This window comes from Bos grunniens, chromosome 26, assembly GCF_055505025.1.
Source record: "Bos grunniens cultivar Pamir isolate PY7600 chromosome 26, Bosgru_T2T1.0, whole genome shotgun sequence".
NCBI lineage: Eukaryota > Metazoa > Chordata > Mammalia > Artiodactyla > Bovidae > Bos > Bos grunniens.
Window position 1 is genome coordinate 21,921,747 of NC_141190.1, and position 27,825 is coordinate 21,949,571.

The 27,825-nt window shown below is 36.9% G+C and overlaps 1 protein-coding gene across 10 annotated transcripts in view; it reads left to right on the forward strand.

Moving 5' to 3' along the window:
* The first annotated feature begins 630 nt into the window (after positions 1-630).
* SLF2 (SMC5/6 complex localization factor 2) overlaps positions 631-27,825 on the forward strand; it is a 41,180-nt gene continuing 13,985 nt past the window's right edge. Inside the window, exons 1-13 of one of the 10 annotated variants that reach the window (XM_086379545.1) lie at positions 631-920; positions 3,492-3,535; positions 4,036-5,018; positions 5,880-5,937; positions 10,141-11,126; positions 12,107-12,177; positions 14,800-14,922; positions 15,878-16,045; positions 16,968-17,070; positions 21,050-21,125; positions 21,910-22,051; positions 26,793-26,895; positions 27,505-27,681. In XM_086379545.1, coding sequence (XP_086235671.1) covers positions 4,923-5,018; positions 5,880-5,937; positions 10,141-11,126; positions 12,107-12,177; positions 14,800-14,922; positions 15,878-16,045; positions 16,968-17,070; positions 21,050-21,125; positions 21,910-22,051; positions 26,793-26,895; positions 27,505-27,681 — 2,103 coding nt within the window. In that variant the 5' untranslated portion in view covers positions 631-920; positions 3,492-3,535; positions 4,036-4,922. Of the gene's footprint in view, positions 921-1,056; positions 1,169-3,491; positions 3,536-4,035; positions 5,019-5,879; positions 5,938-10,140; positions 11,127-12,106; positions 12,178-14,799; positions 14,923-15,877; positions 16,046-16,967; positions 17,071-21,049; positions 21,126-21,909; positions 22,052-26,792; positions 26,896-27,504; positions 27,682-27,825 lie in introns of those variants that run through there. The other 9 variants (XM_086379539.1, XM_086379540.1, XM_086379543.1 and 6 more) reach the window with 9 other exon arrangements.

Consider the following 27,825-nt stretch of genomic DNA (forward strand, 5'->3'; position numbering starts at 1 on the left):
TGTAATAAAAAGTCTTTATTTCAATGAGGTTTTTTTCCTTCTTTTAAAAAAAGAGAGAGAGAGAGGAGCCACTCCAGCATTCAACAAGAACCCTCACACAATGAACAAGTCTTCACATTGGGTTGTGCCGACTACTGAGGAAATGGTGACAGCATCAGCACACTTCGGCCTAAGATGTTAAAAGAACGATGTAATGAACAGCTGGGGATTTCTGAGGCACAATTGTGTGACACAAGAAGCCCAACTATTGGCAGTCTTCATTGGGGGAAGCTGCTGGGCTCGGGTTTGCTTCAGCAAATCTTGCCCCTCGCCTTCCTCAAGACGGGTATCGCCAGCTACCGCAGCGCCCTTGGCATCCCGCGCCTTCCGGCCCCCACATGCCCGCCAAAGCGGACGCGGCCCGACCGCCGAGGCGCCCCACCCCCCACCCCGTGCACGTGACGGGGGGGGGCAGTGTTCCTCCCCTCCTCCCCACCCCCTCCCCCGAAACCCTGCCTTCTCTTGAGAAGCTACGGCTCTCTATTGCACCACTATTGGAATGACCCCCGTGCCGGCCAATAAGAACGCGTCGCTTCAAGTAAGACCCGCCCCCTGTGGGTCCTCAGGTTCCTTCCCGCTCACACCGGAGTCACTTCCGAAGAGAGAGAACCGCCATGAAGAGGGAAGGGGGTGCCGCCCACCTCTGCTCCGACAGCATCCCCGAGTCCCAGCAGCAAGACGGCAACCACGCATCCAACTTCTCCAGCTACAGCTCATGCCGCCGTCGCCAGCGGCGCCGACATGACAAGGCGCTGCATGCCCGCTAGGCCAGGTTTCCCCTCATCCCCAGCCCCGGGGTCGTCGCCCCCGCGCTGCCATCTGAGACCCGGTAGTACCGTCCCTGCTGCAGCGGGAAAGAAAACAGAGAGGCCTGGGGACAGGTACCGTGCAGAGGGCTTGAGAAGGGGCCGGGTCGCGGGGGCAAGGGTATGAGGGAGGTCTGCGGACGGTTGCTCTTCCAGTTCCCGCCATCCTCCGCGAGCTCAGGCCTCCGCGTCCGGGGCCTGGCAAACCCCTGCCCCGCCTCCACGCGGGGACTGCTGGGAGCTCGAGTCTCGTTTTCTGTAGTTGGGACGGTGTTCTCGGTCTAGTGACCACAACCTGGATGGCTTCGAACCAACCGCCTTAGGTGGAATGTAATTTTTGTCCTTTATTTTAGCTGGACTCTGGGCCCTAACTGCTAAATGCATACTTAAGTGGTTTTCTCTGCATTGTCGGTTCTCCTCATCCTAGTGGTTGAATGGTATAAGCATTTTCTATATTGTGGGTGAAATTATGTAAGATGTGATGACGGAAACAACTTTGATGAATTGCTTTAAAGTCTAGTACACGCGATAAATCTAAATTTAAAGAACATGCAGATTAGGAGTGTGTTGTGTTTTCTCTCCAAGAGGCCAGGTTTTCTTGTAAAGATTTTGTTGGAGCTATGTAAAAAGATGGAGAATTTCATCAAATGACATTCTCTGACAATAAAACATGTTTAAATTCTCTTCGAACTTGGGTACTGTCTTTTTTATTTTAAGTTTGAAAACTTGTAATATTAGTTTAACAGTAAATTTATCTTCTGATCTTGTGGTACAGGTCCACAATCCCTTATCTTAATTCTGAAAGCCAGAAAGTTACTAAAACCTAAAGTTTCTAGTAAGTTTGGCACCACATCTAACTTGGCAGCCAGACCTGACCAGAACTAGAGGAAGGCTATAGTTGGTCATCTCTTTAAGTGTGAGTCTAAGTTCTGCTGGAAAAACATTTACGTATTTCCTTACAGAGTGCAGTCTCAGACCCCACTGGGGGCTTTCCATAATGCATCCAAGTTACCGCCTTTCTAAAATACAATAAATTGAGAATTCTAAAACACATTGGTTCCCAAAAGTTTCAGATGAGGGTTTGTGTGCTGTTACACATGATTTTGTTTAACTAGTTATAAGTAAATAATGGACCTTTCTGTGCATTTGAATTTAGGGGATTGTTACTTCTTGAAAGTTACATTCATGGTTATTTTACAGGTTTCTTGTGTGTTATACCCAAAGCCATTTTTCTCCCAGGGGTAATGAACAAAAAGATGTAATACTTTAGGCAAGAGATACAGTGTTACTTTTAGTAATTTAAAAATATTCAGTATTACCTTGCTTTGAGTTAATTAGCTGCTTTTTAGTCCATTCTCACCTCCCTTTACTCAACCAATAGCAAGATATTATCCTTCTCCCCTTTGCAAAACCTGTAGTATTTCTTTACTCTGATGTAATTTATTTCGTGAGGGAAAAAATGCATAGATTCTCCCTTAGCGTGTCACTCATTCATTTCAGGGCTGCTTAGCTTTTCTATTAATATCTCAAACAAACATTGTAGACTCTCAGTACCCCCTTAAAGATGGGCATCGCTCTTCTGATGTGGCCAGTAAAGAGTGCAAGATGTAAAAGCAGCATAAGCTTCAGGGACTTCCATTGTTCAGGTTTTCTCTGAGCAGTCCAATCTCATAGTGGATAAATGTTTAGGGGAACTTGTCTACCACTTATTTTCTTTCAGCTAAAACGAAGAAATTTTAGTAAAATTTGCCAGAAAGGTGACTTTTTTGTTCTACTTAGTAGTAACACCGCTCTGTGCAGTTGGAAACTAAATACATAAATCAGAATACAAATTCTAGTAATATGGTCCTACTTCACTGTGTTCATTGTAGAGTGCAGAAATCCTTAAAAATTAAAAAGTTTGATTTTTGTTATTCTTTACTCCTTAACGTCTTTTTCTCTGTTTTGTTCTTTTTCCTGGGCAACACATTGATTTTGTAAATACCTTAAGAATTCTTGGTAAATTAAGACTTTGAAACACTCCTCATTCCAATTTTTGCTATTAGATTAACATCCCACTGTAGTGTATAAAGAATGTAGTATAAGCTTAGATCTTTTTCTGCCTTCTGCTCAGCACACTCTTTAGCTGCCTCTCCAAACCAGCAAAATCAACCATGTTTGCCGTTCTACCATCTACTCTTCTTAAGAGTCTGCTCAAGTTTTAATGGGTTTTTATAATCTCCATTATTCATTCAGCAAACATCTCTAGAACAAATTTTGTACCTGTCACTGGAGATTTCAAGGAATAGGATCAGATCCCTTCAGGTTCTTTTATTCTCCCACATAGCAGCAAGCCTTTCAGTCCTAAAAAGCTGTCTACCGATTCCTTAGATCCACACTCCAGTCTTATCATTTTTGTACTATGAAGTATATAAACTTCAGTTTTGCTTTTATAAATTTACTCCTACAGGAACTGGTGAACTATATTAAAAAAAAAATTTTTTTATAATCAGCTTAGTAAAGCAATATTGTCAGAACATGATTAAGCCAGATAGTGAAATTCAGCCTCTAGTCTGTAAATCTACTAGTATTCTCAACTTAATCTGAATTATTGAAGTTTTAATATTTGCCAATGTGATCCCATATTACTTATGCTTTTATTTTCAGGAAACAGTCAATTATAGATTTCTTCAAACCAGCTTCAAAACAAGGTATGTATACTATTCATGCATTTTTTGTGGGATCTTTTGGGGAGGGAGATGGAGTTGATTTTTAAATCTACTCTTAACTTACTAATTTGATGAAATATGGTGTTCAAAATTGAAAATATAAAGAAGATACAGTGTTGTTTACAAAGATAAACAAGTTCTAAAATCATGAAGAAACTTTGCTGTTATGGTTTCTTACATTTAAAATATTCAAGTCAATAATGTTCATTAAGTATACTATTTTGATTCTGGATTAAAGTAACTTCATAAATAGAGCCATGGAGAACTTACATGATGCGGAAGAGAGTTTTATGAAAGTAAGGCTTTAAAATCATGTCTTGATTCTACCCCCCATAAAATGTGTATCATTATTTAAATATAAATTTGAAAACATTTGTGATAGCTTAATATTTTAAGTGTTAATTATAATATTTATACAAGTGTAATAGTTTGTGCTATTTTTAATAACATACAATGTGCATTTGTTTTAATTGGCTATTCAGATAGACGTATGTTGGATTCTCCACAAAAATCGAACATCAAATATGGAGAAAGTGGATTGTCCATCAGTGGGACAGAGCAGTTTGAAAGGAAACTATCCTCACCAAAAAGTTCTAAACCCAAAAGAGTGCCATCAGAAAAGAGCCCTGTCTTAGAGGCATTCATAAAAGGTGTTAAAGAGCACCATAGAGACCGTGGTGTACATGAGTCACGTCAGCCTTGTGTGTCACTGGACACCAAATATTCAAAGGCAGTTACAAAATACGTTCCTCCTTCATATCTCTTGTCAAAAGAGACCAAGAAAAAACATCAGTCTCCAGAGGGAAGGAAGTCACATTTCATTCATGAAAATAGCAGGGAGAAGAATGATGGCAATCGAGGCAGGATCAGTGCAGATTCTAAGAAGCAGGCCACGGTGACAGAAGCTGACATCTTCAAGAACAGCTCCCGAAGTCTTAGCAGCAGGAGCAGCCTATCCAGGCACCACCCAGGAGAAAGCCCACTGGGAGCTAAGTTCCAGTTATCTCTAGCTTCTTACTGCAGAGAAAGAGAACTAAAGAGATTGAGAAGGGAGCAAATGGAGCAGAGAATCAACTCAGAAAATTCTTTCTCAGAAGCAAGCAATCTTTCTTTAAAATCTTCTAGTATAGAAAGGAAATGCAAACCAAGGCAGGAACTGAGTAAACAGAATGATGTCACAGCTGGAAACAGTAATCTTTCAAACCTGGTATGTGCAATAAATGCTAAATTAGCTTGCTACTGTTTTATCATATTTAGAATACTAAATATAAAAATGTTTGATAACAATACAGTGCCTTTTGTTAGGGAAATACTGATACAGAAGCTAGTTTCATTAAGTTTCCTCTAACTGTCCATCAAAACATTTCTGATGGCTGATGTAAAGCAATGTTTTCTGCCCTTAATTTTTTCAGACCAGGAACAAAGATGTTCCTTAATCAGGAAAATAAGCATTTTTTTTTCTAAGGTAAGTACAGTCATTTTTAAATTAGGCTGCCCTGAAGTTTGAGAATCACTGGTTTATGTTATGTATGTCTTAAATAATTAAGTACGGGCCCTGGAAAACCTACAAAATGATGACGTCTTAGAAAACTATTCAAATATGTCTTAAGCTCATCAGATGTCTCTTTTGAGAATAGACCAAACTTAGATTACCGTAAAAACTGTCCCTCTCCACTGGAAAGTCAAGTTGTTAAGTATACCTGTTTGAAAGAGCTTCTGTACATATTGAACAACTAAAGGAAGATGAGATAACAAAGTGCTATGTTAATATAAGATGCTGTGGTTTTAAAACCAGATGGACAAAAATAAACCAAACTATGACATTCTAAGAGTGAATAGCTGGAAATGTATTTGTAAACTCACGGGTTTACTTACAAGGACTTTGGTGCCTTTACCAGTGAGGTTTGCTAATGATCAATAGATGTAGTAATGTTTGGTTCATTTTCATAAGATTTCAATGTTTGGTGGTGCATTAGTACCTAAATAGAAGTATTGAAGAGGGAGTTGTACCCATTTGATGGGCAAATATTAGGCTATGTCTTTATTAAAATAAATAGTACAGTGCTCTAGTATTAATTTTGAGCTATTAATAAAAATTTCTAAATTTACATTGTGAAAATTGACATTTTTACATATAATACAGAGGTACTTCAGTTTTCAGGAAAGACTTGAGTTTAAAATACTTTGCTGTAGAAGTTTGGATTTACCTCCAAATTTGATGCTTGCTTTAGTCAGTCTAGAAGTCTTTGTTTAAATATAATGAAGGAAAGTTCACTTTCCTGACTGCTCTCAACTCCTAATTAATTTTTTCTCATTTTGCTAATAGGAAAACGGACATCTATCAAGAAAAAGATCTTCTTCTGATTCATGGGGACCTACTTCAGGTAGAATCAAAATAAATTTAAGAATTCTAAATAAATTTGCCTATTAATGGCACTGGTTTTTACTTTGTTTAAATGTACAGTTTCCTTGCTAGAGGTAAATTGGGTGTCTCAGGTTAAAGTTTGGGAAAGTTATATTCAGAAGGAACAGTTCTTGAATTCAGTATGTGTAAACAGTAGTTGTCTTGACTTTTCTCTGCCTTCTTCAACAGTTCCTTATAATGTGTTTCTCATATTGGAATTCAGTGTTCTACTTCTGAATCTTTGGCTACATTAAGAACCATAATCTTATGTTCTTGAATTATGGACTGAGGTCTTGATATTGCAGATGCTTTGTTTAAGTGTGAAACTTATGGTTCAAGACAATGTTTCTTAATATTTCAAATATAAAGATCCCTTTTATTATCAAATTCAAGGATACCTATATGATATTGGTTTATACTTTCAGTATCTGTTGATAAAATACATAACAAACAGCTACTGTTAATTCAGTAATTCTTAAAGTATTCTTTTTAACTAGAAGATAAAACCCTGTGAAATTTAACCACCACAAAAGTTTATATAACATAGAAAAAGGCCACCAAAAATGCCCGCTGTTAATAATAATCTGGTATATCTCGTTTTTCCTGCTGTGACTGCAGACTTTGAAAAGTGGGCTTTACAGATTTCCACAATCAGTAAGATACATTGGACGTACTGATAATAGCCAACATTTACTGAGCACTTACTGTGTGCTTTGTGAATTATCATTTGATTCATGTCCTTGCTTTTAGAGATGAAAAAACAGGTACAAAGAGACAGTTTTGACTCCTTCTTCTGGTTTCATGTAAAACTCTGTTTTCTGTACGTTCTAGAGGTGTATTGCATTTTGACCAAGTGATCTGTGTTGTTTGTTTGTTTTAATTTTTACATTTTTGGTTTTAGTGATCACATTTTAGTGGATTTTGACATTACAGTAAAAGAACAATAAGTTCTCAGCCATGAGATTGCTCATGTACTCACTGTGTAACATATTTGTTGAAGGGAAAAACAAGATATCTTTACACTAGCTCTGCTAGTATAAGGGGCCACTGGTAATGGTGTTGCCAACAAGCTGTTCAGCATTTTTTTCTCTGATAATGACTAAGATAGCAGTTCTCTTCAGTTCATGGGTTTGCAGATTTCACTAGTGGTGACTGAAGTGGTTTCCTTTTATATAATCCCATATACTGCACTTCTTGAATACCACTTGAAAAAGGTTCTTTCTATTTTCAGAGGCAGGTTTAAGATGATTGGTTTCACTTATATTTTTATTTCCATAATCCCCATTAATAATTATGGTATAATAATCTTAATATACATTTATACTTCAATTGACTATCAATAGACCCACTCCAGTGTTCTTGCCTGGAGAATCCCAGGCCTGCTGGGCTGCCGTCTATGGGCTCGCACAGAGTCGCACACGACTGAAGTGACTTAGCAGCAGCAGCAGACTATAAAGAGCATAAGGAGATTTTTTTTTTTCTAGACAACGTGAAGCATGTTTATCTGATAGTGAATTTGTGGTTGTTCAGCCACTAAGTCATGTCCAGTTCTTTCCAACTCCATGGACTGCAGCACACCAGGCTTCCTTGTTCTTCACTATCTCCCAGAGTTTGCTTAAACTCCTGTCCGTTGAGTTAATGATGCCATGCAACCATCCCATCCTGTGTAGCCCCCTTCTCCTCCTGCTCTCAGTCTTTCCCAGCATCAGGGTCTTTTCCAATGAGTTGGTTCTTCACATCACATGTGGGTATTCCCTAAAATGTGAATAGATATTAATTAATCCAGATGTTATGCTATATTTATATTATTGTTATACTCAACAGTTGTGATGATACACATAATCCCATCCTCTATAGCCCCCTTCTCCTCCTGCTCTCAGTCTTTCCCAGCATCAGGGTCTTTTCCAGTGAGTTGGTTCTTCACATATTCCCTAAAATGTGAATAGATACTAATCCAGATGTTATGCTATATTTATATTATTGTTACTACACTTAACAGTTGTGATGATACACATAATCACACATTCATTAATCACATACAAGTTCAGGGACTTCAGCAATATTAGTAGGATAGACATTTAGCTTATTGATCTTCCAGAGTCCTGTCCTGTGGTTGAATTCTGAGAATCAACTTAATCCCTCCCTAATTTATTCTATTATATTATTTAGTAATAGCCAATCTTCTATTGAGCATTTGGATTTTTCCTTTTTTTCTTTTTACAAACTCAGTCCTTGTCTTATCTGAATATTTTCTATATTAATAGGTATTTGAAATGTTGTAAAGCATCAACCTACAGATTGTACAGGAGACACACAAAGAATCATGAAGACTTGTCTTCTCCAAGTCTTCTCTTTTCTTGGTTATTTGATTTGTCATCCTGCCCTATAAAGGATCCCTGTCATTTTAAGACATTTAACCCCAGAAAACTGAGAGCATAGAATGATTTATCAGCTAATAGAAAATATCTGTAGAAGAATGCAGACAAGAGCTCTTGGGGATTGAGTTTATTTTTGTTTTAATTTCTTAGCTGTACTGGGTCTGAGTTGTAGGATGTGGGATCTAGTTCCTTGACCAGGGATTGAACCCAGGCCACCTGCATTGGGAGCACAGTCTTAGCCACTGGACTACCAGGGAAGTTCCCCTGGGTTTGTTTGTTTGTTTGTTTTATATAAATTGTATATTTATGGCTGCACTGGGTCTTCATTGCTATGCACAGGCTTTTCTCTAGTTGGCAGCGAGTGAGGGGTACTCTTCAATTGTAGTGCTTGGGCTTCTCATTGCAGTGGTTTCTTTTGTGGAACACAGGCTTTATGGCACAGGGGCAGTAGGTGTGGCAGCTGGGCTCAGTAGTTGTAGCACACAGACTTAGTTACTCCACAGCACGTGGAATCTTCCCAGAACAGGGATCAAACGCACGTCCCCTGCATTGGCAGGCAGATTATTAACCACTTGGACCGCCAAGGAAGTCCTGGAACATTTGATTATTAATTAATTTTTAATTCTTACATATTGATTTTCCAGACTGTGTGTTGATAAGCTTATCCAAATAATTGCTTAACTCTTGAGTTTTTTTGTTTTTTAAATCCAACTTGAGATGTGGGGATATCTGTCCATGTGTAGAAACTTGGTTTAAGGAAATTTGATTTTGAGAGTACTAATTATATAAATAGTGAATTTTTCAGGGTGAATTAATGAAACATCACATTTTTAAAAACGGAAATTTAAAAAAAAAAACTGATTAATTCATGTATATGTGGTGTTTAAAATTAAAGTGCTTCTGGATGGAGTTCCTAACATGGAGTCAAGTTGTATTAGTTTTCTAGAGCTACCATACAAAGTATCTAAAACTAGATGGCTTAAAACAACAAAAATTTATTGTCTCATGATTCTGGAAGCTAGAATTCCCCAACTAAGGTTATCAGCAGGGCCATGCTCTCAATAACTCTAGGAGAAGAATCCTTCCTTCCTTCTTCCAGCTTCTTGTGTTTATCTACAGTTCTTGGCATTCCTTGATTTGCAGGTGCATCACTCCGGTCACATGGCATCTTCTTTGTATGTGTCTTCATATTATCTTCCCTCTGCATGTCTTTCTCCATGTCCAAATTGCCCCTTTTTATAAGGACACCTGTTATATCGGATTAGGACTCACCCTAATGACCTCATTTTAATTTGATTGCCCCTATAAAAACCCTGTTTCTAATTTAGGTCATAGTCTGAGGTTCTGGGAGTTAACACTCCAGCATATTATTTTGGGAGCTACACAGCTGAGGCTTAGAGGGATAAATGGGGAAGAATAAACAATTTAATAGTAGGGGAAAATACTTACAGGAAGTTTTTTTAATTGAGAAGTTACCTTTCCTTGATACAGATACACAGCTTTTTAGTGTTTTGGCAAGTAACACCTTTAATTCTATTTATTTATTTTTTAATTCTATTTAGATAATAAACTTTTAATAGCTTTTGAGTGAAAATGAGCATTTGTCATTCGCTTTGGACTAAATTTCTTTGACATGAGTATGTCAAAGAAATATTATTAACTTTTTCCTCATTCCATATGTGATAATCTCAGCCTAAGCTTTTAGAATTTAAATACTTTGTCAGGGTGTTCTAGACACTCTTTGAATAAACTTTAATAAGATAGAAAAGTATATTTTCACTAATCTGGCAAAAATTAAATTTTAGCAGGCTCTAAGCAGAATAAATTCCCTGACAAAAGAAAAAGGAACTCTGTGGACTCAGATCTGAAAAGCACAAGAGAATCTATAATGCCAAAAGCAAAAGAGTCCTTCCTTGAGAAGCGTCCCGATGGACCACATCAGAAAGAAAAATTTATAAAACATATTGCACTGAAGACACCTGGTGATGTATTGCGCTTGGAAGATATATCCAAGGACCCAAGTGAAGAAGCTGATTGCTCCTCTGCAGGCTTGACACCTACAAATTCTGGGCACCAGATCCGTGGTAGTGACCAAAACCGTGTGGCAAGTACCAAAGAGACTAAGATACCGAAACCCCACTTATCTTTACCTCAGGAAAAGTCTGCAGTTAAAAAAGCTAGCAACCTTCAGAAAAATAAAACTGCTAGCTCTGTGGCATCGCAGGAGACAAAACTTCTACCTTTGCTTTCCCATGTTCCAAGTGCTGGTTCCTCTCGGGTTCCATTAAATGCTAAAAATTGCACTCTTCCAGTTCCTAAAAAAGATAAAGAGCGTTCTTCACCTAAAGAGTGTTCTGGGCATTCTACAGAGTCCTCCAAACACAAGGAACACAAAGCAAAGACTAATAAGGCTGATTCTAACATATCTTCAGGGAAAATTTCTGAGGGATCTTTACGTTCAGAATATGGCACTCCTACAAAGTCCCCCCCAGCTGCTTTGGAAGTTGTGCCATGTATTCCAAGCCCATCAGCACCTTCAGATAAAGCCCCTTCAGATAAAGAGAGTTCAGGAAATTCTAATGCAGGTAGCAGTGCACTGAAAAGGAAACTAAGGGGTGATTTTGATAGTGATGAAGAAAGTTTAGGTTATAACCTAGAGAGTGATGAGGAAGAGGAAACATTAAAATCACTGGAAGAAATAATGGCTTTGAACTTCAATCAGACTCCTACAGCTACAGGAAAGCCTCCGGCTCTTTCTAAAGGGCTTAGATCTCAGTCATCAGACTATACAGTAAGTAGTTCTACGACATCTATCTTTACGTGAAGAGAGAAAAATGGATTGACTAGTGAAAGAGCGATAGATCTATTAGAACTTACTTTAAGATTCAGTGTTTGGTACAACTCAGACTGAAAGCAGTATAGTTCTTTTTTGGTGAATGGGTTTCCCACATTTTTAGCTTTATAACTGTAAATCAGTGGTCTCCAAACTTCTTTGATCAGACACACTTTTATTAGTAAAACAAATTTAGAGCATGTAGCCCAATATATATGTATACTTATAGATTATATACATGTACTACTATACTACTGTGTACTTTCTAAAGATATTAAAAAAACAATATGAAAGGAAGAAGAAAAAGTATTTTTCTATAGAAGTTATATAGAAGTTAATATAGAGTAAGTTCTACTGGAGTTTCTATAGAAGTTCCATATAAATAGAAGTTCTATTATTTTCTTCCTGCACCCCAATGGATCACCTTGCACACCCCCTGCTTTGGAGACCACTGCTGTAAATGAAGGTAGAGTGTAGAAATGTTGTTAATTGTGGTGTGCAATTTTATTTATGAAGTGCTTCATGCTATCTTGGGAATAAGCGGAATTAAATTTTCATATGTGTGTAAAATTTGGTGGGGAAGGTGTTACTGTTTCATAGTAACACCTAAAAATTAGTAGTTTAATTCCAGTAAAATAGAATTTAAAAATAAAGACAGGGTAGCCATGGAGCCCTTGGGTGTTGGCAGTCAGTTCCTAAGACTAGCAGGGTTTTTATAAGTAGTGCCCTTTCCTAATAGATGGTAAAATCAAATTGACTGCACTACAAAATTCTCAATTTAAAGCATGATGGTGAAAATTATTTTAAAAAAATATATATCCTCCTGGCCCAGGTTATTGAAAAAGAAATTGTTTTTTAGTTTCTGAGTAACTTAAAACATCCCAATTTTTCTGCTAAGATATGTTATGAAGTATTCCTAAATTTTCTTTTTATTTTAGGAACATGCTCATAGTGGGACTTATACAAATACTTTAGAGCGTCTAGTGAAGGAGATGGAAGACACACACAGGTAGGTTAGCATCATGACTGTCTTGCTAAATTTAACGTACTGTTCGTATGACTGGCTTTTAATTTACCTTAAAAAAAAAAAATAGAGAAATTAGCAGGTATTTTGTGCTAGTGCTATTATAGTTTCACTGTCATTTGTGTTAAAAATAAGGTGTTCTTGTTTACAGGCTAAATTGGAAGATACTGGTTTTTATTGTATACTGTATCAATTAGTAGTATGAATTCCTTTCTGCTTACCGCAGCTAGTATCTGGTAGCTAAAATTCTTGATCCAAAGCATGGGTAGAAAAGATTTTTTGTTTTTTGTGTGTGTGTGTGACCAAAAATATATCACATAAAACTGACCATTTCAATTATTTTTAAATACTTCACAGGCATTACCTAGCACTCATTTGCATTGTTGTACAACCGTCACCACCATGCATCTCCAGAACTTTTCTTTTTTTCATTTTCCCTAACTGAAATTGTATACCCATTAAACAGTAACTCTCTATTCTCTCCTTGCCTCTAGCTCCTGGCAGCCATATCTCTTTCTTTTACTATGAAATTGACTGTTCTAGGTACCTCATGTAAATGGGATCATACAGTATTTGTCCTTTAATGACTGGCTTGTTGTATTTGGTGTAAGGTCTTCAAGGTTTATCCATGTTGTAGCATGTGTCAGAATTTCCTTCCTTTTTAAAGCTGAATAATACTCCATTGTATGTATATACTTCATTTTGTTTATCCATTTATCTGTTGATTGACACACTTGGGATGCTTCTTTTTTTTTGACTACTGTAAATTTTTCTGCTATCAGCATGGGTGTACAAATTCTCTCGTCAAGTCCCCACTTTAAGTTCTTTTGCATATGTATCTAGAAGTGGAATTTCTGGATCACTGGTAATTCTATGAATAATTTTTTGAGGAATTGGTATACTGTCATCCATAGTGGCTATACCATTGTGTATTCCTGCAAGTGCACATAGGTTTCCGTTTTCCCCACGTACTCACTAACACTTGGTTTTTCTGATTTTTTTAATGATAGCCATCCAAACAAGTATGAAGCAGCACCTTCATACTTGTTAAATGTTTGTATGCCCACCTAGTCCAAGTTTTGAAACCAGTATAATTAGACAGGGCGTTTTCACATCAAGTTACTCTTTTGAGGAAGAAGTTTAGAATTATGACTGATACCCCATCACCACCCACACATACACAGAAATCAAAAAGTTTGAAAATTATAATAATCCTAGTGAAATTTATGTAACTAGTTGCAAACTGCTTTTGCTATTAGAGGGAAAAAATAATATTCCTTATTAATTCAAAGACTGTCCTTAAAACTAACTCAGAGAACTTCACTAAAACCTCAACTGGCCTGAAGTTGGTATATATGTGTCTCCAAGTAGCTAAGTATAGGAATTACAGACAATTAGTAAGTAAGAAATATTCCCCTTTCTGAATTTAACAGAGAAATAAATTTGTCTCTACTGTAAAAGTCTTTCGATGAGGGAGTGGTGCACATTGCACAGCATGTAGGATCTTAGTTCCCCAACCAGAGGTCGAATTGGTGCCTCCTACAGTGGAAGCATGGATTTGTAGTCACTGGACCGCCGGGGAATTCCTGTCTACTGTAAAATTCTTTTGAAGTTTCATGATTTCTGAGGTCAAATCTGAAGTTTCTTATTTAAAACTGAACATTCACAGACCAAGGGGAGAGATTCTGGTTTGATCTAATGACTCCTGTAGTGATAAAGCAGTGTGTTTACTCATGTACTGTGGGGCTGGAGCTAGGAATAAGGACCTTGGTTAAAATAACTTAATCTTGGCAAGCAATCTGTGCAAGGACTCCAGAACTAGACTCTCTAGTTGGATCCCAGCTCCTTTATATTGTGAGCTTGAGCAAGTTAGCTTTTCTATATCTGTTTCCTTGTTGTATAAAATGGATAATAATAAACTATCTCCTGGGGTTGTTGTGAGGGTTAAGAGTTAATAAAGTCCTTAGGACAGTGTCATAGTAGCTGCTTAGTAAGTGTTGAGTGTTGTGATCATGACAGTGACAATGGTAAAGACTACAGCTTCCTGAAAGCCTAGTTAACTGGAAGTCAGAGGAGCATTAAAGATTAGAAGGGGTAATCAAGTCAGTAGTTTTCATTCTTTGTGATTTTTTTTCTTCCCCTTTCTCTAAATGGGTTTGGACATCGTTCTTGAAATTCTGTGTGGGTGTGCCATTTCCTCCTTCAATGCATGAAAGTGAAAATTGAAAGTGAAGTCACCCAGTCGTGTCCGACCCTCAGCGACGTGTGCTTAGTTGTGTCCAACTCTTTTTGACCCCATGCACTGTAGCCCATCAGGCTCCTTGTCCATGGAATTTCCCAGGCGAGAATACTGGACTACCCAGGTTGCCATTTCCTTCTACAGGGAATCTTCCTGACCCAGGATTGAACTCTCGTCTGTTGTGTCTCCTGCATTGGCAAGCGGATTCTTTACCCGCTGAGCCATCCAGGAAGCCCTCTTGAAGTCCTAGCCATAAAGAAATAGTCAAGTCTTTTAATGAGTTTTTGTAGGTACTGCTTTTAGACATAAACTAAAGATTTTTTATTTTTAGGTTAAGCCATTTATTATAACATTCTTTTGATTCTCAGGCTAGATGAACTGCAAAAGCAACTACAGGAAGACATCAGGCAGGGCCGAGGGATTAAATCCCCAATCAGAATTGGTGATCACGACAGTACTGATGATGAAGATGGCCTCTTAGAAGAGCACAAGTATGTGGGGAATTAGTAAATAGCTGTAAATGGTGGTACATCATAACTAGACTTGTCATGGTGATCATTTTGAAATGTATAGAAGTACAAAGTCACTATGTTGTGTTAACAGGAACTAACAGTGTTGTAGGTCAGTTTTACTTCAAAACAAACCACAGAAAAAGATCAGATTTGTGGTTACCAGAGGCAGAGGGTTCAGAGGAAGGATGGATTGGATGAAGGTGATCACAAGGTACAAACTTCCAATTATAAGATAAATAAGTACTAGGGTTGTAATGTACAACATGAGAAATAAAGTTAACACTGTTGTATGTTGTAGTGAAAGTTGAAAGAAGAGTAAATCCTAAGAGTTCTTATCACAAGAAAAAATTTTTTTTCCTATTTCTTTAATTTTATACCAGTATAAGATGGTGGATGTTCACTAAACTTGTGATCATCATTTCCAGATATATGTAAGTCACATCTTTATGCTGTATATTTTAAACTTATACCATGCTGTATGTCTATTATACCTCAATAAAACTAGATAAATAAACATCATTCGGAGGAAAAAAAGAGCACTCTGTTTTTCATAAATACACTCTATTAAAAATACATTTAAAAATTCTGTTTTTCATAAAATAAATGGAACATTGGTGGTGGTTTACTTTATGAATAATATATGGTGGGTTCTTAATCCATCTGGGGTGGACTTGAAAGGCAAATGTTAAGGCCAAGTTACATTTCTTTGTCTTTCCTAGTTTTTCTTTTTGCACAGACACGTTTAGTGGCTTTGCAGTATTAACTACTAGCAAAAAGTGGGAGGAGCAGAACATGTGTTCTCATGTTCGCCTTCTAATCTAGGGTTAATAGTGGTCCTAAGATAAGGGTTTTTTGCACTCAGTCTTTAAATACAAAACTATATGCAGTATAACTGTTCAGTATTCAATAACTTCTTTTTTTTCTTTTTTCCCAGAGAATTTCTAAAGAAATTTTCAATTACAATTGATGCTATTCCTGATCATCACCCAGGCGAAGAAATATTTAATTTCCTTAATTCTGGAAAAATTTTCAGTCAGTATACTTTGGATTTAAGAGACTCTGGTTTTATCGGACAAAGTGCTGTAGAAAAGCTTATTCTTAAGTAAGTAGGAAAATAGACATTTTACTTTTTCCTGTATAAGAATTAAAAGATTACTGACTTGATGCAATTCTTCTGAAAGGTTAATTTCTATTATGACTTGTCCTGTTTCTTAGTCCTCTTATTACTATTGCTCTTTGTGTTTATTATTATAGGAAGCAGTGTAAGATAGTCGTTTGGCATATCTCATGCCTCTACTAGTTAGGATTAAGATCAATATCTAATAACAATGACTGTCAAATAACAAGAGCTTACTCAAGAAATATAGTCTTTCTTCTTCACCATCTTTAGCACTTGGTTGCTTCAGGTGCTACTGGAGCTCCAGCCTTTACATTTAAATTCCCAGAAGCCCCACATAACACTTCAACTTAGGGATAGTTGGGTAGAACTTAGTCAGCATGGCCACACCTAGCTTTGCAAGGAAGCCTGGGAGTGATTTTTATTTCAGGCAGCCAGTGTGCCCAGCTAAAAACCCCAGAGTTCATTTACCAAGAGGAAAGACATGAATAGATGGCAGAATAGGCAACTAACAGTCTCTACCACAATACCCAGACTAGTCTAATTTCTCTCGGTGTGTGATAGTTCAGACCCAGAGAGAGAGAGCACTAATTCTGGTGCTGAGCTTTTTAGAAGTACAAACCCAGGCTGGCAAAAGTGGACAGTGTTCTGAGACTTGATAGGCTCTTTAACACTGCCAGCTAATGTAGATTCATCCACCAGATAAATCTGGAGCCAGGCCACCAGGTTGGTTCAGCTTGAGGCCATTGATTGAATTTTTTTAATGAGTAACCTATCCACATTAGGGCAGAGTCCACCTCCACGGACTGCAATGGTTTGCTTGTTCATTTCCCTGATTATGTCAGATGTGGTACACGTTTCTTGCCATGAATGTAGCAGTCATATTGATTTCACTGTGTTTTTTCAGATCAGGAAAAACAGATCAAATTTTTTTGACAACACAAGGCTTCCTTACCTCGGCTTATCACTATGTCCAGTGTCCTGTACCTGTGTTGAAGTGGTTATTTCGGGTAAGAGAAATGTTTTTGAGATACTGTCTCTCTCTATACTTTTCAGTCAAAAGTAAACTTTTAAAATGTAATCTTATTTGCATATTGCTAAAGAAAAAAAATCTAGCATATCAAACCCATGATTTTAGTGGGTTAAAAACTGGCATAAAGAGGTTACCAGCACTTCCCGGGTGGTACAGTCGATAAGAATCCACCTGCCAATGCAGGGAACACGGGTTCTGATCCCTGGTCTGGGAAGATTGCACATGCTGCAGAGCAGCTAAACCCATGTGCCACAACTGCTGAAGCCCATATGCCCTAGAGCCTGCACGCCTCAGCTACTGAGCCCAGGTGTGGTGCAAATACTGAAGCCCAAGTTCCTAGAGCCTGTGCTCTGCAACAAGAGAAGCCAACGAAATCCAAGCACCACAACAAAGAGTAGTCCTTGCTTGCCACAACTAGAGAAAGTCTGCATGCAGCAACGAAGACCCAGTGCAGCCAATAAATATAAATTTAAGGAAAATGTTTGCCAGAGAAATGCCAATGTAGACAGTGTGCAGGATAGGCAGTATGCTAGTTGTGCCTAAGACATTTCATCACACTGGTAAATCACTATTGCAGTTTGCTTTAGAAAAGGTCTTCTAATGCTTATGTACCTGGAGTTTTTCTCCTACCTATTCCCCCTATTTTTGTGCCAGCAGCTCCATACATTGTTAGGATTTGAATTGTATGTTAATATTCCCCCATTCATATTTGGGGAGGTGCAAATCCACCCGAGTATTCTCATCCCTGTTCATATTGAACTTTTAAATTTATTTTATTTTTGGCTGCACTAGTTCTTTGTTGCTGTGCAGGCTTTCTCTAGTTGTGGTGAATGGGGGCTACTCTTCTTTGGAGTACGAGGGCTTCTCATTGCTGTGGCTTCTCTTTTTGAGGGGCACAGGCTCTAGGGTGCACAGGCTTCAGTATTTGTGAGTCCCAGGGTCTGGAACACAGGCTCAGTAGTTGTGGTGCACAGGCTTAGTTGCTCCATGGTGTGTGGAATCTTGCTGGACTAGGGATCGGACCCTTGTCTCCTGCATTGGTAGGCAGATTCTTATCCACTACTTCCCTGGTAGCTCAGACGGTAAAGCGTCTGCCTACTATACGGGAGACCCGGGTTCGATCCCTGGGTCAGGAACATCCCCTGGAGAAGGAAATGGCAACCCACTCTAGTACTCTTGCCGGGAGAATCCCATGGATGAAGGAGCCTGGTGGGCTACAGTCCATGGGGTTGCAAAGAATGGGACATGACTGAGCAACTTCACTCATACCACCAGGGAAGTTCCATATTTAACTTTTAAATCCACTTAAATAATTACCTTAATTTTGTGGTATCTACATGGTAATTTTATAAGTATCAGTGGTATCAGAGAACTACTAAATGTATGAAGCGAGAAGTAGGGGAAACATGCAGTTTCTATTTTGGACTTCTAAGATTGCATTTCAAAAAATCTCATATTTGGCAAGAACTAGATACTCCAGTATAGTTTCTCATTCATTTTTCATATAGCTGGCATATTTGAGTGCCAACTGTGCCAGGTACTGGAGAGAACAGTAATAAAAAAACTGTTTCTGATTTCTTGAAACCCATGTTCTAGTATAGAGGAGACAGACCATAAATGTGTGTGTGTACATTTATATTAATAGATATGTCAAATGATAAATGAGAGGAGAGAAGAGCATTCTAGGCAGAGAGAATAACAGGTGGGACAGACTATGGAGCAGGAACATTTGCTTCCTGTACTTAGTTGCTCACTTCTTGGATTCCAGTAATTTTTTTTTCTTAACAATCCTAATTAAATCAAAATTTGCCTCCAAATAATTTTTATCTAGTAATACTAATTATCTTTTCTATAGCTCCCCACAATATACCTCATCTAACAGTCCTTCAGTTATTTAAACAACTGTCATGACTCATCACTTCCCACACTAAATATTCTCAAGTCCCTTTACCGGTCACCCTCCTGAATGACCTTTAGCTTGTTACTTTCACTCCTAAATTGTTAATTTGTTCTCCCCAATGAATGAACAAGGGCTCCATATAAGATCTTTATTGTCAGCAGTTTCCAGCAAGACTCTACCCATCAACCCCTGCCCCCAGATATTTATAACAATTCAGAACCTCATTTGTTGTCATGCCAGGACTCCATTATTCTCTGTGTAATATATTTTTTCTTAAACTTACAAGTAAGACTTTGCATTCATCTGTGTTTTCATCATGTTGATGTGGGTCCATCATTATAGCCTTTAAAACCCTAATAATGACATACAAACATACCTTCATGTAAGCAGTTTCTTATACTCTTCATATTTATTCTTTGAAAAGCAAACTAATAACCATTTGTTAAGTGCTTTTTTCCATGTAAGACACTTTGTCTCATTTCTTTTTAATTCCAAGTCCGTTTTTCATGATGGAGAGACTTACCAACTTATATATATGTATTTTTTTTCCCCCCAGAAAATGAGTCAGAATTCACTTTAATCCTATAATCCTAATAGTTTGAAATTGAATTGTTAATTGAAATGTTTGCCTCTTCATGATTTTATCATGTGTCTAAATGTAGTTGTCCAGAATATGAGCTGTTTTATAACTTTTTTTTCTTCAGATAACTATAAATTATTGATTTATTTTCATCTTGATATAGACATGTTATCATTCTTCTTAATCGCTTTATAAATATTCCTTTGTAGTGCTATATCATGATTGATTTATTTAACCCAATCTTAATTGACAGACATTAGATTGTTTTATGTATATATATCTCTACTTATTTATCTCCAAGTTCTGTATTGCCGCCAGGCTTTCCTGGTGGCTCATGTGGGAGACCTGGGTTAAGAAGATCCTCTGGAGAAGGGAATGGCTACCCACTCCTGTATTCTGGCCTGGAGAATTCCAAGGGGTTGCAGAGTCAGACACAACTGAGAGCTTTCACTTTCACTGTATTGCCCACCTTTAAGTTCATCACCCCCTACAAAAAGGTTGTTTATCTAGAACTTGTCCTGTAGCCAGGCCTTTGAATGATTCTGCCCCTGCTGGCAGAGTGTAATGATGACTCAAACATCATAGCAGAGACTTTTTTTTTTCACATAGGTTGATTTTGAAATGACACATGTTATATGCCTGACTGAAACCAGAGTTTAGGCTATTCATCCTTACATAGATTTAAATTTATTCATTATTATAATCTATGGTTCCAAAACAAAAGAAATAGAAGCACGATATGTTTTCCTCTACAAAACCATTTTAAAATAACTTGATATGTTATGATTTTTTTAATGTCTGTTAAACTTGAGATTTTATTCCCAAAAGTTGTCTTGTAGAAATTACACTAATGATATGCTTCCGTATGTTAATTTTTGTACATAAAAAAGCCTGAGTAGATCAAAGTATAAGGACAATGACTTTGCATAAACATTGCCAAATAGACTTTACAGTTTTTACCAAATCACACTCACATTGGGCATACTACCTCTTTCCTTAGTACTCTTGTGAACACTATTATCACAACTCTGATTTTTACCAATCCTGAAGTCAACTAATGATATCTTTTTTTTTTTTTTGCGTTTATTTGATTATTAGTGATATTGAGTAGCTTTTAAAAATTCACATTGACATATTAATTTGTATATTTGTAAAATATTTTTTACTAGTTCGTGATTTGATTTTTGCCCGTGATGTGACAAACAGCTTAGTAGCCTTCTCCTTTATGGTCTTTTGGTTTCATGGTATGATATGAACTAGAAATGTACTTTTGATCATTTTAAATATGATATTTATCTAATTATAAATGAAAGTTGTAAAAAAAGAAAAAGCATGTTAGAATGGAAAGGGCTCTGACTTATGAATCAGCTCTGTATTTAAATTCCAACTCATATTTTATGTTGGGTGGAGTATGTTAATCTCTCTGACCCTCTTTGCTCTTTCTTCTCTCTCAATACTCTTTACTACTTTTAACAGATGATGTCAGTTCATACAGACTGTATTGTATCTATGCAGATTCTAAGTACATTAATGGAAATAACAATAAGAAATGGTGAGTATACAAATTTACTGTGATTAGTAGCATGAATTTTTGGTTGCTTTTGCATGATCTTTCATATTACTAAACATTAGGATATTTGGAAATATAGAATAAAAATTATTTTTTTAATATAAAGTCTTTAATAATAAAATGAAACTAATAAGAGAGTGCATTTTTCTAGTTGCATTGAGAAAAGGAATATAAGATCTTACAAGTGGCAGCACTTACATAATTTTTACCAAGTCATGGCCTGCTGTGCTGGGTAAAGAGAAATTGTTTAATTAGCCAATTGACTTGGATGGCTTTTTGGTGAGCAACAGTATTGTACTGATTATGCCTGAAAAGATTGAAAGTATCCACCATAAGAGTATAACAGTTGCATTCTAACCTTTGGGATCCCTTTTAATGAAACAAGCATTATGATTTACCTGTAAGACTTGGGACTACATAGACAGTGTACATGATAAAATCTTTGTGTTAGCAGTATTTGGTTTTTTTTTTACTGTTCTTACTGTTGTTGTTTTCCAGTCTTCTCAAAATGTTCCTCCCATGTCACACCTTTTTATCATCCATCACTCACAGATATTTTGTTCATAAATGTCATTTCCTTCATATTTAATTGAAAATCTATAATTCCTATATGATTATTCTAGATGACTATATACTTAATTTATTACCAGCTACCATTTCTATGAAATCATGGTAATAATCCATGTTTCACATGCAAACTATCATCTTACAACTGAGGGTTTGTGAACCCAAGATTTGGGATAAAATATTTTCTTCTGTTAAATAGATACCTTCAGTGATTCACCAATTTGGCCCTGGATTCCATCATTGTCTGATATAGCTGCTGTGTTTTTCAATATGGGAATTGATTTTAGATCTTTATTTCCTCTGGAGAATCTTCAGCCAGACTTTAATGAAGACAATCTAGTGTAAGTGTTCTTTTCACTATTAACTCCAAAATTATCTTTTAAATGATTTATATAACAATAGTTAATATTCATTTGATAAATTCAGTATTCATTCTTGGTTTTTTAAAAATCTCTCAAAGTTGAAATGGATCTTGAATGAGAGACATTGTTAACATCTAAATCTAAATGCCATCATCATATTTAACAGGGAAAAAATGGAAACATTTTTAAATTAAAAAAAATTTTTTTTTTTTTAATGAGACTGCCCGTTGTTATTTACAACTATTTGGGGATTACTGGCCAAAACAATTAGGCCATGAGCAGCTACTGCCGCCTCAGTCACCTCAGTTCCTTCAGGCTTGGTCACCTCTGGCTCACCCCCAGTCCTCACCCCCAGCCCCACCCTAGCCGCCGTCCTGTGGGCCGGCCTGAAGGCACACCCTCGGCTGCAGGACAGGGCTGCCTACAGAGAGAAGCTCTTCACGTGGTTCCATCTACCGGATCATTTTTGTATCTGACCTCATCAAGTAAAATATACGGAGAGGCCCAGGACTTGGAGAGTCTGAAGGGAAGATATGGTGGGAGCTGAAGGAGCTGCAAGCCTAGCTGCTTGCCCATGCCAGCAAGGCTCTTCCGTGTAGTGGAGTCCATGGTCTATAAGAAGAAAAGGAACTTTCTCCATCAGCTCCCCTTGGAAAAATTCTGAACTACCGAATCTTCATACAAACACTTTCTCTATTCTCCATGAAAAAAATTGTTTAATTCAGGGGAAGGACAAGATGGCGGAGGAGTAGGTGGGCATGGAGTACATCTCTCTGCACAATACATCAGGAATACACCTTCAGACACTGAAGTGCATGCCAAACACCAATTGAGAGCAGACAGCAGTACCTGACCAGTGGAAAAGAATATATAGGCCCCCACGCAAAACTCTAGATCAAGCCCTGAGGCTTCGGAGTGGGAGCACTGACTCCAAGACCCTAGACTACCAGAGAACTAACCCTAGGAGGTATCAAACAGTGAGAACTCACACAAAGGGAACCATTGGAATACAAGACCCAGCATCACCCTACCACCAATAGCACCAATAGATGTGCAGGACACCTCATCTAAACAACAAACAAAACAAATATACAAACCCAATCATCAGCAGACAGGATTACCCCCTCACTCAGCTTTGCCCATCAGAGGAGAAACAAAACAAACCAAAACTCAGCAAGATCTCACCCTCTAAGAAGCTTACACAAACCTCTGGACCAACCTTAGAGGGCAGAAACCAAAAGAAAGAAAGAATTCAGCCTTGAAGCCTGGGAAGAGGAAAGCTCAAACACAATAAGTCAAAATAATTAGATAAGAAAAAAAAATTGGAAATGGTGAAAGATTCATTGTTTGCAGAAAAGGTGATTTAATGTATATATAGAAGCCTAAGAGTCTATTGAAAAGCAATGAAACTAAAAGATACACTTAATTTACAATAGTAAGAAAAATATGCTAAATACCCAGGAATAAGCTTAAATAGAAGTTGTGTATGTGTATGTAAAATTACTAAAGAACAAAAAAGAATAGTAGGAAAATTCATCATAAATACGTTAGAGCTCCCCCTAAGGTACACTGAACTTGATGAGATCCTAAATAAAAATTAAAACTTATACAACCCTGTAAATCAACTATACTCCAGCAAAATTAAAGAAATGCCAATCAGGTTTTTGTGGGGACAAGGGGAATTGGGACTCTACAAGTGATTCTAAAGTCATATAGAAAAAATAATACCCAGGAAAGTTTTGAGAAGTTATGAGGCAGGATTGACCTTAGCAGATAATAACATGGGACAGGTATAGAGATTCAAAGCTCCATCAGTGGAAGAAAATAAGCCCGGAAAAGAAACAAATACTTGGTAAATGCTAAAGGTAGTGTTTCAAAAACTGAGGAAAGAGTGAGCTATTCAGTATCTGTATTACCCATTATTTGGGAATGAGGTGGATTTCTAGGAAAAGAAATCTTTACATACTTCAAACTGATAAAGATTTAAATGTGTATAATGAAATCACAGAGTAATAGAAGAACTTTTTTTAATAATCCTAGAAGAAGGGAAGATGATTTTGTTTGAATATGCAAAATCCATAAAAGGAGATATTTAACATATTTGACCACTTTTTTAAAGAAAAATCTCTATGACAGTAATCACCATAAACAAAAGTCAAAATTGAGGGGTGGAGGGGAGAATATGTATATCATAATAGTACTATATTACTTACTATTTTTAAAAACCCACTTTTAAGTAGACCTGCGCATTTCAGACCAGGTTGTTGAAGAGTCTGCAGTACTATACAATCATCAGTTGATTGAATCTGCAGATATATACAGGGCCAGTTATACCTAATACAAGGATTTTAGACTTTGTGGCGGGTGGGTGCTCCAACCCCTGCATTGTGTAATCATCAACTATGAATGGAATTCTGGTCATGAATAAAGGCTTAATTTCAAATTAATAAGAAAATTCAATAACTATTAGAAAAATGGACAAAGGAAGTAAATAAAAAAGGAAAAACAGTTCTTAAACTTTATGAAAATGCACTCACCTTTACTTTTTTTAAAAATACAAATTTTGTTATTTGATATATCTAGAACCAAAATCTTCATCCCTCCATCTCTTTCCACCACATACAGGATTCCTCCTTGTTGCTTAGATGTAACCTGTATCTGAAAATACGTTAGATAGCAAATTTTCACATGAAGACTGTATTCTATCACTTTAAATAGGAAACATAATGCTTTCTCAGAGCATTCAAAAGCTCCAGTATTTCCTCCCCAAAAAGACCAAAATACTCAAATACCTATATTTAGAAAGTTAATACTATTTTATTATTTAACATTTAATGAACTGAGTAGTATGTGGTGATTTTGTATGTATGCAACAGATTTGAATTTTTTCTCTTCACTGTAGTGAACAGGTACTATAGTGGAAATAGTGAAGTAAAGATATAATGATTTCATTAAGACATAATAAATACCAGTAATAGTTTTTCTGATTGATTATTTACCAACTGACGAGTTGCCTCAGTCAGGTTTGGTGACTGCAGCCAGGAGGTGGTGGCTGTAAGTTACTGTTGCTGTATAGTGGTAGGCAAAGATGAACACAGATGAGCAAGAGTGAGCTGGTGAAGGAATGAGTGAAGCATAATGAAATACCTGTTTAAACAGCATGGAGTACAAGACTAAATCCTATTGAGATATGACCACAACTCACTCTTCTTTACTAGGACTCATGTGCAACCTATCTTTTTTTGCTGTTATGTGTATGCATACTCACAAATATGCATCCAAATAGTAGATTTGAAGGTTGTTAGAGTAAATATTCAGATAGGAGAGTAAGACATTAAAGGATTCAAGTAACAGTTCTTTAGCATTAGTCTGCAGGATATACAGACTTAGTTCTAACCTCTTTCTATTCTACATTCCATCGCTGTGTTACATCTCTGTGTTCTCTTCCTGCACCTGTACCTATCTCACAGCTATTCTTTCCTTTTCATTCCTAGCATCAGCCTTATTCAGATCCTCCTCTCATGTCTAGCGTGGCAAAAATCTTCCTCCTGGAAGCTTCCCACCTCCAATATACTTCTTCTTTTCACTGTTAGAGGATTCCTTTTATGAAAATTTTCTTCTCCACTTTTAAACCTTTATACCTGTATTTAAGACTCTACAATTGACTCTGACCTGTTTTCTATTTTGTTCACCCTTTTGTTCTAACCAAATTGATTCTCTTGCTCTTTCTTCATATTAGCCATTGTTGCATTGGATCTTCCTCATGCAAGTCCCTCACCTCCATCCTCAGTGTCTGCTTACCAAGATCTTATCTGTCTCACTTCCTGAAGCACTGTTCATTTGAGTGGAGCTACCAATACTTACATATTTTTACTGTGTGCCAGACATGGTTCTGGGGGCTTAATATATAGTACTTCATCTGATAGTCACTACAGCTACTCAGACATTTTAAGAAATAAGAAGGTTCTGCACATGTAGTTATAGGAGTATCTCCAAGATACAAGTATTAAAGCACTGGGGAGAGGTGCATTCATATTTACTCTTGTATGTATATAAAACACCTACGGGAGGAAGGGCTGAAGCTCGTAGTGATTGTCCACGGGAAGGGGAATGAGCCGCTGAGGCCCTAGACTGCAAGGACCATTCTCTTCAGCACACTGTGCCTTCATATCTCTCAGCCTTTTTTTAACCATATGAAAGGGTTATTTATTCAAAAAAATTAAATAAAATATTGCCTATATTTTGAAGGCTAGGTTCATTTCTCTCTCTACCATGAACCTTCACTGATTTCTTCAACCAAAATTGAAATGCTTAGAATTGTTTATATTGCTGTGGCAGTTTTATTGGGCCACTGGCATTTTGAGTTCTTTGTAGTCAGAGCCACCTTCTACATAGCTCTCAGACACCAAGAGCAACAGGGAGATTGCTTTATAAAAAGCAGCTGTTTGAGGGAAAACTAATGTGTAGAGATGGAAATCAAATATACCTGGAGTAGGAGATAGCTGATTAACTCAGATCTGACAAGGACTCTGGGAAGTAATAGAAATGTTCTATTTCTTGGTTGGGATGGTGGTTACACTAGTATATACATATTCATCAAAGTTTTAAATGTGTATATTTATTTTATCGTATGTAATTATACCTCAATAAAATTTTTGTTGTTCAGTGCTTCTCAGAATTTTATTCCTAATTTCTCACTTCTTTATTCACTTTTCTATAGTTCTGAAACACAGATGACATTGGGGGTGAAAGAAAATGAAGATTCATCTTACAAGCCAATTTTTTCTTCTCTCCCTGAAACCAACATTTTAAATGTGGTTAAGGTAGGAAGAAAACTGTTTTGTATGTCTTTAGCACAGAGCTGGAACCATTTAGTTTTTTGCTTAGCGATTTTCAAACAAAATCACTAGTGTTTTACCATGGCATTTCTAGTGTCTGAAATTCCTTAGCAATATTCTTTGTATTAAAACTTGATTTTGCTGTTTTTATTTTTGTTTTAATATTACGAGCAAAAGGGAACTTTAAATCAGCATTATGTGATTAAATTAGTTCTAGGAATACCTTTACCAAGAAGCTTTTTGAAACTAGTATTTTTGAAAATAATAATTTTCTAGAATTAGAATATACAAAGAAAAATTGTTATTTACAGTATACCTTAGTGACCAAGAATTAATAAGTGTTAAAAATCTTTAGTGACTGAATCGAATCATTCGTGATATTGAACTGTTAAAATCTTGAAAATTAAAAATGGAGAAGAAAATACTTAGCAATTCAACTATTAACATTAATGTTTTTTGCCTTTTCCTAGACAGCTGATGTTTTGGTTTCTGTGTAGTTCCCATTTGCATTTTTTGTCAAAAAGTTTTTATACTGTAAACTCTTCAAGCAGAATATATTTCCTTAAGTTGTTTTGTCTCTGATCTGTGTCAAAGTTTCTAGGCTTGTGTACATCAATACATCCAGAAGGTTACCAGGATCGTGAAATAATGTTACTGATCTTAATGTTGTTTAAAATGAGTTTGGAAAAAGAATTGAAACAGATTCCTCTAGTGGACTTTCAGAGCCTCTTAATAAACCTGATGAAAAACATCAGAGATTGGAACACAAAGGTAACATTACTTAAAACTTTAGTATTGTTTTTTGTATAGGGTCACAGTTTGACTTTCATAGTGTATGCAGAATTGACAGTTTCTAACCTAAGTTGAGATCTTCAGCAGATGAAAACTTAACTGAGGAAAGGACTGTCTTTGCTG